The sequence below is a fragment of the Dermacentor andersoni genome, chromosome 4 (assembly GCF_023375885.2).
Source record: "Dermacentor andersoni chromosome 4, qqDerAnde1_hic_scaffold, whole genome shotgun sequence".
Taxonomy (NCBI): Eukaryota; Metazoa; Arthropoda; class Arachnida; order Ixodida; family Ixodidae; genus Dermacentor; species Dermacentor andersoni.
The window spans coordinates 203,564,906-203,581,391 of NC_092817.1; the positions used below are offsets into that span (position 1 = coordinate 203,564,906).

The following is a 16,486-nucleotide window of genomic DNA, read 5'->3' on the forward strand; positions in this document are numbered from 1 at the left end:
CAAGGTTTGTACATAACAACCGAAGTGAAATTCAAGGACGTTCAAGGAATTCCAGGTTGGTGAAGGCAAAAATGCAAAGAGGTTGGAACAACCTTCAGTCACAAAAACAAGCTAAGGAATATTAAGATCTCCTTCCTAGCATCAACTCTTTAGAGCTAGCAGCGACTGTATTGCGTACACACACTTCATGCTCTTCAAGTGGCTTTTCTAAGTCGACCTTCCCGCTGTAACAATGTCAATCACCTTGTGGCACATAGCACACTTTGCTCAATGAGGGTTAGTAGTATAGTGTCTGGCTTCACCTAAAGATACTCGCCACATTGAAGCCTAATGGCTGAAACTTTCCTCCAAGCATTGGAGCTGGCTGCAATGCTTGGATGGCTGCAATGTAAACCAACTAGGAAAACAAAGATGGTGGTAGAGCTTGGTCTGTCTTTGTCGAGCACCATGATGGCAATGGCGATTTAAACAATTCCATCGCAAGTGGCTGTAGACATGCCACACCACAATTGCTTAGCAAAACTCAAAAAGCGAATTATATAGCACATTTACATTTCCTGACAATGTCCACAACATAGCACCGATGCAGAGTTTGTTACTTCGAATGTTCAGAAGTCACCGTGAACCCCAGATTTCAAGGTAATCAAGGAGCATTTATTTCCAAGGAGATTTAAGGGCCCTTAAACCTCTTTTTCCAAATTTGACGGTTTTCAGATAATTCCAAGGAGGTGTCAAAACCCTACAGGAGTATTTTTTTAATTCCATCAACCCCCAATGGAACACGACTGCTGCAATCTCACGGCTTGGCCACAGAATGCAGTCAAATGAGCAACATTTTCTGTAAGGCTCATATGATTACAAGTTGAATCCTGATCCATGTTTCCATGGTTGGCATTCAGATGCCCTACACCTCAGGAGGGTGTGGATACAGGAAAGTTTTCAAAAGCACTAGCACATTGGGCCGCACAAAATGGGTAGCACAAAACAAAAGAATTGATACACACACAGACATACATGCATGCACAGGGGAAAACAGCACTGTGTACATGCACATCTGCTCTCCAATTGTGCACAAGCTGTTCTTGTTTCGAAAATAGATGTGAAGCTGACAGTGACAAGTTGACATTGATAATCTCACAGAAGGCACCAGTCTCAAGGAGAGGCACACGCTTTTGACATTTGTAAGCAACTAGAGATGCTTCTGGCAAATTTTGACTTGGATAAATTTTTGCAACAGCAAAAATTGCATTTTGGGGTGCTTTAGACTCACCAAAAATCAAGCTTGTAGCATCTGTTACAGCGCAAATTCCCCCTTCATTATTCCTTGCTCCAAATGCATCAAGTATATGCTTCGATACCATAAGTAAAATTAGCTCATTTGGTGAATGCTTATCCCTGGCTGTATGTAAGCCATTAATCGACAATTACATGCAGTGTGTTTCTGCAAAGATTATTAAAAATAGCGGATGCAAGGCAAAATGAAATTTCTTTCTGTCCAAATTTCATAGCAGTGGTGGACATCATAATATGTGTGATAATAATCAATACACATAATGGGAAAGATTTGCACTAATTACCCTTTAAAGTAACTCTTGGCAGCATGGTGTAATTTCGGAACTGGAATCCTCCGGTACTCTTAAGTATAACAGTTTGCTAGAAACACCTTACGTTGCATCAGCTTTGAGAAAGTATTAGTATTACTCCAAATGTGAAGCAAAAGGGACTGCTGTTCCTGTTAATATTGCAAGTATTCCCACTGTGTGGAACTAGAATGGAAATGCCTTTTCACTCATTTTCATATTTCACTCATCCCACAGCCTGTGGCTGCTGCAAGCTAGGAATTGAGCTCGCAACTTTATGATGCTAGGCAGCAGAACACCACAGACACCAAGCTGCTGCAGCAGGTCCTTTGTTTCAAGAAACAATACCTTTCGTGTATGTAACAAACACATGGCAGTGCTACGGGTCAAGAGCGCTCACTGTTAAGAAAGATGTGTGCTGGGAAGTATGGGTGGCCTCAAAACCATAACGGAAGCAAATGAAAAAAGTCCACGTAGAAATATTTTAAGTGGCTAATGCTGTCATCCACAGCACATTCAAGGTCGCAAACATAAACACTATAATTATGAACATTATAATAATGTAGAAGCCTTCCCAATACCATTTAGAAGCATACCATTATGAACCCTTATGGGTGAAACGTGCAATAATGCAAATTTTGAGCGCAGCTCTATACGTGTTTTCATGTCGCTATATATTGAGGCATTGCACGGACTGGCAGAGCCGCAACGCAGCACTACAGAAAGACTGGCCACACACTTGCCGCTTCCCAGCAACTGCAGCTTATGCAACCGTAATCTTTAGTGGGAAACGCTTGCGGCAAACAATGAGCGGGAAGGTGGGCTTTCTGGTTCTTTTTCTTTCCCCAAGATGGCCAGCGCCGCTGCTGCCACAGATGCACCGACGTGAGCGCTATCTGGTGGTGCTTCAAAGTGGCTTCCTCCTTGCTCTCTCTTCGGTATCGCATTCTTCTGCTTTTCTCCTCACACTTTTGCCATACTCTCCTCCTCCACTCTCGACCTCATGACTTCCCTATAGCCTCCGCCTCCAATTTCCTAATTGCGCCCTCTTCGCTATCACCTTCTTTCATTCTCTGCTGCACTCCACATTTGCTCAGTTATGCCAAGGGAGGACATGAGGCACACTGACGCTGCACGCAGGAACAGGCGCCTAAGAGCTGCACTTTAAAAGTTCAAGACTGCATAACGGTGATCTAAAAGGAAATGATAAGCTTATCATAGAGCTGGTCAGATTGGAGTATGGATTAGAGGTAGAAAGCAAATGGAGTACACAATCTGGTTGAGAGATTAAGGGGGCATAATTGCAGTCAAGCTGGTTGTGAAATCCGTAGAGAAGTTAAGTGCACACCAAAGGAAGGGAAATGAGCACGGTTGGACTTTAGTACAGAGCCGTTTCATTTCCAGGATAACTAAAGTAAAAGAAATCAAAAAATTAATTTTAGAGCAGAAAAGAAACAACGAGGACAGGTTTGAAACAATGTGGGCACTAATTCAAATTAAGTTCATTTGCTGGCATTCAATATATGTGCAGATGGCTATGAGCCATGAGTATGGTCAAGATATGAAACTTCTGTTTCCATCAAGTCAGAACATGCACATGCATACACTATTTTTAATAATTAAATGGAAATACAGAACATGAAGATGATAAAATGCATTTGTTTGCAAGCTGCATAGACTGCCAGTCATAGGCTTGCAAAACACTATCACATAACACACACAAAGGATGAAGTGGCACTTAACGCGTGACAAAATATGGCATAAGTATCTGTGTACACCTCACATGCATTTCCAGCCAGTTTTGAATGTTCACACAAGATGGTGAGCCCATGCCCTCACAAACAAGCAAAGATTTCCAAAAGTACATCTCGGAGAGAACATAAACACAAAGGGCCCCTGAACAGTTGCACAATCTGTTCCTCATAAGCAAAGCCAAGTTTTTCTCATGAGTGTTGCAAACCATTATTCTTGAAATTGCACCCAGAGGCAAACTTACGCCAGCAGTTACCACAAATATGCTCTGGCAGTGGCAGGGAAGAAGTTTGGGCGTGTTGGTGGGATACATACAAACTGGGATTCATAGCGCAAGAAAGACACAGGGACAAGCAGGAACACGGGATAGCGCCCGTCCCATGTTCCTGCTTGTCGCTCTGTCTTTCTTGCGCTATGTATCCCAATCTGGCGGTGGCCCAAGTGCTCTGGTACACAAAGTGTTTCAGCAATGCAGTGGAGTCGCATACAAAACGGGGTGATGAGTAAGCCAGCTAACATGTTATGCTGTAAACATTCACGCATCCCATACACTGCCTTAGACATAATGCCACCAAATGAGTTCTGACTGATGAAGCATTCCTTAAAACTAATTAATTTTGCATAAGAGGTCGATTACTACAAGACAAAATGTAGGGCAAACTTCTATTTACTGAACTTTGTGCTGTAACTCTATTGCCGATGCATCATTATGACGTGAATTGCATATAATTTATTGTACCTGTTTGTACAAGGCCTGAACAGATGTGCTATCATACCAGACGTAAATTGAAACAGAGAGGAACAAAAGACATCTTACACTTATTTACTCAAAGTTCTTACCTTGCCAGTTTTCTCAAAACTTCACTCATGAGACTTATTATTCAGCGTGATTATCTTAGTTTACACAAAGTTTTCTGGGTAACTGTCCCTTACGTAGTATTACAATATCTGTATTAAGTTCTACACACAGTTCACATGTTTGACATTTTGCTGTACATACTTGTTTAGTGTTCTGAATTCAGCGATTTGTACATGCCTGCAGTCAGTTAAATTAACTTATGGGGTTTTATGTGCCAAAACCACTTTCTGATTATCAGGCAGGCCATAGTGGGGGGACTCCGGAAATTTGGACCACCTGGGGTTCTTTAAAGTGCACCTAAATCTAAATACACGGGTGTTTTTGCATTTTGCCCCCATCGAAATGCGGCCATCGTGGCCGGGATGCCTGTAGGTCAGTTTATTATTAATATTATTACTATTATTATTATTATTATTTGAATCATTTGGCTGTGTTGCCACTGTTTCATCATTTCCCTTTGTTTGCGTCACATTTTCTCTACTACACGAGTTTAAGTGCCTTGGTCTAAACACCTACTGTTGACTATTCTCCAACATATTTTAGCCCTTTGACTAGCAATGCACATTTAATATATCACATCTTGAACTTTGTGCAATGCCCCCCCTAACAATAATGTTCACTAGATAAATAACGAGACTGAAAAGCAGATTTAGTTATAATTGTACATTTCTTCAGACCACTGACTATATTACAGTGAAATAGCCAGACACACAACAGAACAACCTATTATATTTAAAGACAACTGATGCCACTGCAAAAAGAAGTAGTAGCTATCCTCACTGAGCTATGCTATCCATGAGGTCTAAAATGCACGAGGTATAAAATGTAGGAAGAGCCAACTTGTGGAACGGTCACTGTTGTTAACGATGACATCATCAAAACAATGTTTTAATGGCTGTTAATAAAATTTCTTTTTTATCCTGCCCTGAGTTTAACATGCAATACAGGGTCCAGAAGAGGCACAACAAAAGCGTTGGGCATGAAACAGGGAGGAAAGTGACAGGGCAAAATGTAGATAAGTCAGTGCCAGGGTGACAACAAATGCACACATGGAAAATGTCACATGGTGACAACGGCCACGTGCTGTGAAGGTACACCAGAATGCACTTCAATATGGGCAGAGTGGTTGCTGAATCACTAACTGTCAAGAAAAAAACAAGACCTGCAAATCTCCGCTTGCATATCAGCTGACAAGACAGCTGACAAGAGCGGGGGAACTAGTACCGCGTTAAGATGAGTTGAGAGTGTTACAGCCTTTATCAGATTTGTCACTTTTGAGCATATCTACACTGATAAAAGATTATGCTCGTGCTACTTGTGATGGCAGAGACTGAAAGGCTAGCGGCAACTTGCAAGTTTGGTAAGAAAGCCTGCAGCTGTGCCTTAAAAAGAGCACAAAGTGGAAATGTTTCATTACAGTTCAGTCTCCAGTGGTGGAAATAGGGCACATTAGTAATTAAAACAACACACGCACACAAGCGCCGGCTGTCGAATAGCATTTCGTGGAACAAAGACATGATGCGTGCTTCTGCAAAAACTATCTTAAACAACTAAAAAGCAGGGGAGTTGACATAAAATGATAACCTCTGTTGACTGGACAGGTCATCATTCAATACGACCCACTTTGTTGTTCAGCATACTTAAAGGGACTCGTAATCGATTTTTAAGGGCTTAGTTTCGAAAAGCTCACCGACTCTCGGTAGTGTTTACACCTGCAGCGGTTACTACCAAAAGCATGTGGATATTTCGTAAGCAGAATTTTTCGAGCTGAGCGGCCTCTATGAATGAGTTCCTCCTCCAGCAACACTGAGAAGTGAGAATGATGCCAATAGCCCACCTCGCGAATTGTGAAAGCCACCTATCATCCTGCTTTCACAGGAGAGAGTGTAACTGTGGCTAACCACCTACATTTTGACCCTTTCAACCACTTTTGAAAATATATGGTAGACCTGTAGACCTTTCTTACATCTGTACTGCGTTTTTCCCGAAATATACGACTACGTCATGGCTGGCTGGCACCTGTCTTCATTATTCTGTCGATAGACTAGCCAAGCCAACTCGTCGAAAATGAAGGCTTATCTTCACATTGTAAGTTAGAATAAAACTTATAATGGAAAAAAGCGTAGTGCATTTCAGTACTAATAAAAATACCAGGAACCACGTACACTAATAGGTCACGTGACAGGCCACTTACGCATCTTCACGTTTGTGTGACATGGGATGCCAAAGGTAATCCCTCACGACTTTTAGTGAAGAATTAAAAATATAAATCCACATTTAATGAGAGAAAACACAGTACCCTGCCACTCTGTGAAGAAGGATGACCAGCAAAGCTGTGCATGTGGGCCCCTTAATGGCAAACTGCCCCTCCGCCGTGGGTTGGCACGGCATTTCACTATCTTTGGGATGGCCCACATATGGGGAGTGCTTAACGCCTGCGTCAGCTCCACTGCGGGTCGGCCTCCGGCACTGTACTAACTTCGGGATCGGCCAACATATCGGGGGTGCTTAACGCCTGCCTAACCTCCGCTGTGGGTAAGCCTGGCATTGCACTATCTTATGGATTTTTTCTACATGCGGACATGATAGTGGGAAAAGTAGCCCCTAACAGCTTCGCTGTAAAACATGGCTATTTTAACTTGGCAATTTTTCCATCAACAGGACTATCTTGATTCATATTCTGAGCAGCTGTCCATTCCTTTAACAATATCAGTCCCGTGGCTCTACGATGCGAGAACCTAATGCTTGGTATATTGCAGTCTAATGCAACATCAGAGTGCTCAATTAGCTGCTTGTCCATGGTGCTGCATGCATAGCTTCGTGAGAAAAGGGGGTTAACCGAGGGGCCCAATTTTTATTAACTGCATCATGAGAAGCCAACAAACACACCAAGGACAACATTCGCAACTTTCACGGCCTATAGGGGGCGCCACCTTAAATCCAACATGGCTGTCTGAGAGATTAAGAGCTAGAGCAGTCGGTGCAGTGCTGTGGTCGTCTTGCTGAGTGACATGTTTCGTGTCGTCATGTTGTAATGTCTCTTCAATTTACACGCCCGCTGTCGTTAGCCTGCGTAATGGCTCATATTGGGCGAGCAGAACGCAGGATTCGAAGCCTACTTGAAGGCGAGAAAGTCCTAAATGCTGGTCATCTTGTGTGCTGTGGCATAAAAGCGTGCACGTCGACGTCCGTGACTGTTGAAGGCCTTTACATGCAAACTTCGCGGCTTCGAAGCAAACCACACGAGCTGTGGTTTCAGTTTTACCGCGACGGGTGTTATTAAGAGAAGTCACCGTGTTTTCTATGAAGAATTCAATATTATTAATCCATTCTGCAGCAGCACACATTTCATGAGCAGGTAAATACCACAAATCTAGTAAAACTAAATTTTCAATGGAAAGAGTTAATTGAACAGCAAAGCCTTGGCCTGGTTCTAAGCTGAGGCTTCCCTAGAGTGCGCACTTTCATGTCTCCATCAAGACTCCTTTGTCTTTGACAGCCTAACAGGCAGTTCAAAAGATATACTTTTACCTGTAGAAATATATCTATAGAAATATAGAAATACACAGTTCTTAATTTATCAGGTCCTTATGATCAAATACATTTACTTGCAAAGATACAATTAACTTTCCTATGGCTGGTGACTCCAGTTTTATCAACCCACTAGTGTGCATCTCTTGCTCAATTGAACAATGCTGCCTCAAATTTGTCAGGCAATGCATATCTCTACAAAAAGTGCCGACACACCCTCACTACTAGAATGAGAAAACTACCCTGCATAGCAGGCAGCGACGTTCATCTCACTGAGAAGCCATGTGTGCCCAAAGCACTCTCGCTTTGCAACCTATCCCAGAAACAGGCGAGCAACTGGTGGAAGGAAAGATAAGGACGATCACGCTAGGCGGAAGCTCTCCTTATCAGCTTAAGAGGGCTGAAGAGGCCACAAGGACAGCACACACCTCCACTGTGGATATCGGTGGCAAAAGAAACACCGACACACCTCAAGAAGGCAAATCACCCCCCCCCCCCCCTTTCCTTTTTCACTGCAAGGACGACTGTCTATCAGCCTCAGTGCACAAAACAGAACGATGAAGGATAATGCAAAAGACCTTCCTCAGACAAGTCAGTCAGCCAAGTACTTCTAGCAACAATTAGGTAGCCAGAACTTCTGACCTCCGTCGAATTCATTTACTAAAGTTTGATTTTCTGTACCATGGGAGACATAGTACAAGAACTTGTTGCACAAATGTCTAAAAGCTACAGCGTGGTCTGGTCAAATATTGCAGGCAAAGTACCAATGCTGCAACAAATGAAGTGTGTGCACCCACTCCGTTTATGATTTACCTAACTGCACAAACCAGCAACAAGCAAGAAATTAGGGTGGAATGGCAGTAGTTGTTCAGTCACTGTGACTATTCACAGGCTGGCTAACAAGTCAAAGCACATTTACTCACGTCACCTTCAACTGCCTAATTTAAAAGCAGCACTACACTGTCACGGGCAGAACCAAAACAGACCTTAAAACGACAGTGCTGCTTAACCAATGATGGGGACGCAGCCCTTGCACGAATGCGGCCCTTACACGAGTCTACACAGTAACCACCACATTTCTATAATTTATTGCAGAATTAAGGACCGATATATTAAACGGATCGACCTTGAAATTATAGTAGTAGAACAAGGCTGGTTGCTTAGGCTAGCTGGCAATTCATGGTAAAACAGAGAGAAATGAAGAGGGAAAGGTAGGGAGGTTAACCATGGATGTGCCTAGTGTGCTGCCCTACACTGACAGAGGGGAAAAGGGAAGAACAGATAAGGAGAGAAAAGAAAAATAATAGTCATTCACAGTCAACCACAGGGGAATCTGCGCTGCCACAAGCGTTCATGTAATCCGATGTCCTCCAAGAAATGCAGAAGGGCTTTTGTGGCCTTTTTCATGAAAGAACGCATGAGCCATGGTCCAAGGATTTTTTCTTCTGAGAGTACTCTATTGTCTAGCAGGTAGAGCTTAACTTGTAAAGTACGTCGTTGAGTGTCAAAGGATGGGCAATGACACAGAAGGTGCTCTAGACTCATCGCACCAGCACAAATTGCATGCCGCACTGTTGGCGATTCCCAACAGGAATGAATAGGAATTTGTAAATGCAATACCTAACCCCATGCGTCACAGTAAAGTTGTTTCGTGACAGGAGAGTCCAGGTGGCAGACGAAGTTGTAAGTTAGGGTCGAGAGAAAAACGACGTACAGCATGAATAACAAGGACAGAGAGACGACAAACACTGCGATGTACAGCAGCCAAAATTGCCAGGACATAATAGCGCTCTCAGGATAGGTATGGGATCTCATTTGCAATACGGCTACAGCGTGCTTGTTCAAAGGCTGTCGCCACAGTGCACATATTCTTAGTGGGCTCCACAATCATGTGGGCAGCTGTGTCCAGGTGAAACTTGCACTTTACTGCTCAAGACACTATCCTAGCTGAACCTGCAGCTGAACACTTTATGAAATGATTCCACAAGTTTTCAGCAAACAAAATTAAATTTAAGACCTATGGCCTTGAAAAACAGAACAATCTACCCTTTCAAAGGGACATCAACAGGGAATGCTAAATCAAGCTGCAGCTGCAAATTATGCTTCCAAGAGACAAAAAATGCAAGTCCTACAAAACACAGAGTTGGTAAGCCAGAAAGGAAGAACAACAGAAGACCTTGGAGTTGCCGCACTAACTGCCTATGACGTCCCGGATTGGGACATTGTCTGCTTGGGACTAATTAACATTCTGTAGATAAAAAGGGGAATACGTTGCATTCTGAAGAAACGAAAGGCTAAAGCTGATGTGTTACGAGAAACTTCTTCGAACAGAAGTCCGAAAATGTGGAAATACTTTGACATCAGCAATGTGATGATGTATACATGCGGTTTGCATACAAGATTTAAGAGAAAAAATGTTGGGTCTTCATTTTATAAGCTAGTAACAATGCCTTCACTGCGAAATAAATGAAACTCATGTAAGTAACTCTTTAGTATGCTTTTAAGTATAAACCCCATGCAACCAATCTTGCGCGCGACAGCGACAATCAACACAATGGAGATGGCTGTCACGTTTGCTTGTCGCCTACAAGTCGAAGCCCACGCGAGTGACTGAGCGACATCTCCCCGGTGTTGCCGATATGAGGGCAGCAAATATGTGCCGAAACAGGAGTGATGCATGCTTTATTAATTTAAATGGATCTGTTTTGCTGTAAAGAGCAGCATAAAATATTTCTGAAGGTCTCACAGTAGATTCTTATCCTTGCACGTATCAAAACTTGGTTGTTTTCTTGTTCCGTGCGACATTCAGTAGTACTTGACCGTTGCACTACATCCAGTTTCAGCTTCGCATTAGCGACTAGTTGCTCATAGCACTTCTCGGCAACAAGCGACAGATTCTCAGTTTCCAGAACTGAGCGATTGAGTGACGAAGAATGAGCGATCTGTTCGCACGACAGCCCATTTTGTCGCTCGAAGTCATTGCAAACAAAATAGCTCTCATGGAGTTTGGGTTTTAAATTGTCGACGCTGTTACACCAAATTTTGACTCCAAAATGAAACACAGCACACACCACAGGATTTATTTGATGTGCGGGGGCTTGTACAAAGTGGCCAGACATGCGATACGATTGAAGTGCATCGCACTTTCATCAGTATGGCCAGAGTCCTGACAACACTTTTCCTTTTTCACCCTATTTTTATTCACGTAGTGGCAAATTATATGCCAGTGCAGCTTGGAAACAGCAATGCAGGCTTACTGCAGTCGTTCTACACAAAGATAGGCACTTCCTGAAGAAAAAGGCAACGTCATGCTAAATCGACAATTGGCAGAGTACCTGAATATGGACACGGCCTGGTTGCTCATACTAAAACAAGCAAGCAACTGCCCATAAGGACAAAGTACTGCCAGCCAGCTGCCTTTGTCTCAATTCGTCGGAATGCTTTGAAAATGACTAGCCAACACGTTGATTGAAAGACCGTTCTTGCTGAATATTGTAATTTTTCGCATTAATGCATATAAATCATAGGTTGGAATGCACATTCACTGTCTGGTCGCCTTTGCTAACACAATTTGCCGGTTCCTAGAATTTTTGAGGAAGTGTGGAACAGTTGAAGCAACGGGCTATTTAACCTACAAGGTTATCTTATACCAGTTAAAGTGCGCCGTGCGACACCAGTATTATGGCTCTTTAGCACCTGAAATTCGCATTAAGGTCCGTCTGCTCGTTCGAGGCGTGAGCACGCTACGCCAGACACAAGGCTAGCGCGAACACGTGTAGCTGCACATCCACAACTGAACACGCGTGGAGCGAGCCGCAGCTGCGAGGAAGAACGGAAGCAAGGTCGGGGATTAACGTTGCGCGAGTCACGGTCTTCCGCGGCGCGGCCTTGTGACAGGCGCCAAACAAGGTGGCGAAACTGGGAACAGCCGCGTGCGTGGTGGTGGAAGTCTGAGCTAGCCGTAACTAGGCGAGAATTTATTCAATTTCATTCAATTAAGCCAGGAATATTTCATTCAATTAAACCAGGAATGACAATCGGGTGAAGGGAACGGCCTTGACAACCGACACTATCTTCAGACCGGCCGCAGACGCACCGGAACTGCACGTGCAGAGCGCGAGCTCTGCCTCGATACATAAACGATACATCGATACGCAGACTGAAATACAAATAGGGACTTGACTCGGCCGGACCGAAACAAAAGAGTGTGCCCAGTTGCACACGTAGATTGCGAAAGCGTGCATGTGGCGGTAGGGGACACCCTATCCGTTGCGCAACGCGCTTTCAGCACCTGCTCGCGCTTTGGGTCGCCGCGTGCGATGCAAGGTCGGCCCGTGGATGGGCACACCTTGCGAGGCTCGGCCTCGGCATAACGGAAACAGTCATGAACGGAAAAAACGGAGCGCGGTCCGTCGAGAGCGGGTCAACCTTCGAGGACAATCGCCCTTGCGATGCTGCGCCGTCAATATGGGCCGAGAAGAGGGGCGAGGGAACGACGACGCAGGCGCGTGCGACGCGAAATTTCTCCTTCGCCCTCCTCTCCCCACTCCGGCGTTAGCGGGCGATACGCCTGCCGAGGGTGTCCCCCGGCCAGCCAACGGGTCGAGCGGGTGACGTGTGTACGGCCGGGCGCGGATACCCGATGCGACGAACGAATGAACGAAATCGGCGGCGGCAATGTGCGCCCATCCCTTACCTCCTGCGTGGCCGTAGGGCTGTACCACACGAGCACGAGCGATGTGGCAATGTTGACGAATAGTCCCGACAGCGTCATGAGGTTAGGCGCCAGCCAGAACGGGCACTTGCTGGTCACCCAGTTCCAGAAGGGTTGCATGAAAGGGTCCGCAAACGAGGAGCCCGAGCAGCTGTACTTGTGCTCGGAGAGCCGCTTCAGCTGCTGCTGGGTCAGGATGTCGGCCGAGCTGAATATCATGGTGGCGGTCGCGCACCGACGCAGAATCGCACCACACACTCGACGGAATCGGAGACCCTCCGTGAACGCACACACCACAGGCACTCACTGAACGCTGCTTCGCCGGCCTCTAGCCGCTACCGCAGGCGCCATCGTCCCGTTATCAGAACCACCGCCGCGGACGACGTTCGTCGGTCAGTCGGAACTGCACCGCACAGATACAGCGACGACCAACCATAGAATAAAGACCAACCGAGCAATGCGAAAGCGAGACCGCGAGGTATGAGGCTATGCCGAGGCGACGTCAAACTCATTATTGGCTCAAATTGCTGATGATGATAGCCCAACGCGAAGCCACCTGTCGGTGCAACCTTCGCAGCGCTTTGAGTTTCGGTTTCTGTCTTGTTTCGGGTCGCCTGCTGTTGCTGGGCGCTAACGTTTTCGCTCGCCGCTGACTATCAGGGCCGGCGCGAGGATTTTTTGACCGGGCTGCAGGGAGGCGCATAACTTATGCGTTGTTTTTTGACTATGTTTAACTGGGCTGAGGGCCTTTTAATACATCATTGTGAATAAGCTATTCCAGCATCGTAGTAAGATATAAATTGAAATTTAGCATAGTCACACAGCAGTGCCTCTGCTAAGAATATGAAAGTTTATATAATACATGGTACAGCACATACATAAGAGAGTTTTAGAATAGGGGCCCCGTTAGTTTGGTGCCCCAAGAGAACTTTGTGGGTGCTAGAGTTGGGACACGCAGGAGTGAAGCGTTTTAGAATAGGGCTATAGTGAACTAGAATACTGTAATAGGGCTTTGCGCATGGAGGAAGGAAACTGAGGAGAAGCCCTACTAGGGAGGCGAGAATGGGGAGGTGTGAAGATCGCGGCGCCGCCACCATTGCCTAGCGAGGCCCCGCTGCGCGTTCCTTCCACTGGGGGAAAATTCGGCGCTTCCATCGGGGGCGCCGTAGGATGCCTCGATGCGCACCCGCCATATTTCTCACTATGTAGTGAGAAACTCTATGGCACTCGCGCTCCGTTTAGCGATAGTCAGAATCTCTATGGTTTAGGGCATAGAGTTTCTCACTATAACACACAGAGGAAGGAAACTAAGGAGAGGCCCTACCCCCTCCGCGCGCTAGGAGAAAAGTGTGGCGGAAATGACGTAGTAGGTTCTCATTTTCTTGCTGCTTTTTTATTTTTTTGTTGTATGGCCACGCCTTTTGGGCCACAATGGCGGCGTTGTTATGGTTTTGAGCGCTCACACGTGTTGCTCTGGTAGGTTTCGGGCCGTGGCAAAGGCGCTGAGTGGGCGGGTTTGCGTTAGTCACCGTGTCTTGTTGCGCTGTGTTACCTGCACCCTGCTCTGCCAGATGTAGCGCGAGCGCGCGCGCTCCGCGCGCGACACCACGCGCAGCGCGGCGTGGTTTCGCGAAAGATGTAAACAAGAGAGGAGGGTGGCCCAAAAGGCGGAGCATCGCCATGAGCAACGCCAAATTGCGGCTTCACTTTTGCTTCACAAAGAGTGACGTCAGGGCCTCTCCTTAGTTTCCTTCCTCCGTGCTATAACGCGTAGTGAGAAACTCCATGGCTTAGGGTGGGGACATAGAGTTTCATGTTAGTATACCTAAAGGGAAATCTGGCACTGCGATCGTTGAACCATCATGGGCACGGAGGAAGGAAACTCAGGAGAGGCCCTGACGTCACTGGGCTTCTTCGATTTTCCACTTCTGGCTACCCGCGGGCTGCCAGAGCCAGCCAGAGCGTCTTCGTTTTTCTCGGGTTGCTCCGCCCACCGCGCTACGCACTTCCGCCGGGCGTTCGTTTTGCTCGCTCTGGACGGTTCTGGCTGCCCGCGGGCTGCCAGAACCTGCCAGGACGATTTTGGTCTGGCTGCTCTCTGGAAGTTCTCTGGCTAGCAGACGACTAAAAGAAGCGATGGGCGCTCGCCGCCATCTTTACGGGGACTTCACGGATTGCAACGCGGGCGCTTGAGGACTTAAATTTACCTCGCTCAGCCAACTGTCTACGGTCATCTTCGGATTTCCTTACTTCTAGTGTTATCTTTTTAGGTGCTAACGCTCCGTTCCGCGTCGTGAAGCGGTGTGATACGAGCCGTGGTGAACTGTTTGAAGCTTTTGTGTGTGTGTGTGTGTGTCCCCTGATTGCTTCTTCGCGGCGGTGAACAGCGCGCCGCGCTCTCATGCGTGTATGTTATCTGCATCGTGTTCCACGCAAGTTGTAGAAGCTCATTCACACATTGCGGTACATCTTGGTTTCGTCTTTCTCTGGTGGCGTTCCTTTTCACATATTTCGCGTATGTATATCTCTCCTTTCTCTGCAGTTAGCGAAGGCTTTGCAGTTAGCCCGTGTTCGCCCCGTCTCTCCGTCGTACGCTTAGGTGGCAGCTCGAAACCGATATGTGTTCGAACTGCAGGCCGTTGATCTAAGGATACACTGATTGCACTCCGTACATTTAGACACACGTACATTGGGCGTGCGTCTATTTGTCGTACAAAAATCCCTCACGTGACCGAATCCTAGGTGCCTAGGGACAGCATCGTTTAGGGATTTTTGAGAAAGCGCGATGCTGGCGCCGAGCGACGCTGTGTTCGTTCTCTGGACCGCGCGTTGTTCACCATTGCTCATGTGATTGTACGTGCGTTGCTTGTGTGTTGGTTGTAGGTTCTGTGTTACTTGGCGGAAAGCCGTGAGTAGTGGCGGTGCGGCAGTGCGGCTTTGGCCTCGGTGAGCTCTGCTAGTACAGAATCTGCGTTGTGTGACCCGTGCTTTCTTGAGAACCCGGCGGTGGTGACAATTGAAATATCGAAGTGGCCTAGCGCTTCGGCAGCGAAGTTCTGCGAACCGCGATGTGGCGTCGCCGTGTCTGGCTTTGCTTAACGGACATCGAGGGATGTGCTGCTCGCTGCAAGTCATGTAAATGCAACTGCGTCGACCGCCCACTGTTCAGCGCTGAGTGCGTGTTTGGTGTGCTGTGCTTGAAACGAGTGGTGCAGCCGTGCAGAGGGGGTGGCGAAGGAGCAGAGTGGCTTAGGGGCTCCGTTTGCGTGTTCACAGACATGTGCTCCTGTCTTGGTCTCATTAGCGGCTGTCGCGGGATTGTGGTGTGCTAGCTCCTTGCCTAGTATGAAGTTTACGACGCTAACACACAGCATGTTCGCGTTTTTCCGCGCTATATGTCATTTGCATGACGGCCGAGTTGAAAACGAGACGTATGTCTGTGTTCTTTGCGTTTGTGTGTTGTAAATTACGTTCTATTGTGGAAGTTCTGGGAGTCTTATTGCGCAAGGAGTGCGAACGTAAACATAAACACATGTCTGTCTGAATCAGCTACCGTATGTTGCGACGCTCTTCCGTGTGGTAGACTGATGCATGGTGCGATTTTATTGCTGTACTGTTTAAAAACCATTTGTTTATTCACTCAATAAAAATGTACGGCTTCTTCGCCGCAGTACAATTTAGTTACGCGGTGAAGCATACTGAAAGTGGGAGGGGGCCGCTATCAGTCAGCATGGTATGTCAACTTAGGCGACCTGTGAGGCCGCGGGTGCGCGAGTGTATAATTAAAGAACTCTTATTATGTCCAGTGACAGTGGCCCCTTTTCACTTTTAGTATGTTTCACCGCAGTACATTGCTTAGGCTTCACCGCGAAATATTAGTGTATTGCGAGAAAGATAATCATAAAAAGCCTAATTATGCAAGGTTTCTTTTGTAGCTTGCTACACCGCAGTACAGGGGTGTAAATAAGCATCATGCAGTAAAGCATACTAAGAGTGTAGAAGCCGCTGCAGGGTGTCGGGATCTCATACACATCTTCAGCTTTGCAGGGG

The 16,486-nt window shown here is 46.4% G+C and overlaps 1 protein-coding gene across 6 annotated transcripts in view; it reads right to left on the reverse strand.

Annotated features, from left to right (window-relative positions):
* bbc (choline/ethanolaminephosphotransferase 1 bbc) overlaps nt 1-12,942 on the reverse strand; it is a 77,543-nt gene extending 64,601 nt beyond the window's left edge. For all 6 annotated transcript variants that reach the window (XM_055074809.1, XM_055074810.1, XM_055074811.2 and 3 more), the window contains exon 1: nt 12,419-12,942. In XM_055074809.1, the coding sequence (XP_054930784.1) occupies nt 12,419-12,655 (237 nt within the window). In that variant the 5' untranslated portion in view covers nt 12,656-12,942. The remainder of the gene's footprint in view (nt 1-12,418) is intronic.
* Between the last annotated feature and the right edge of the window lie 3,544 nt (nt 12,943-16,486).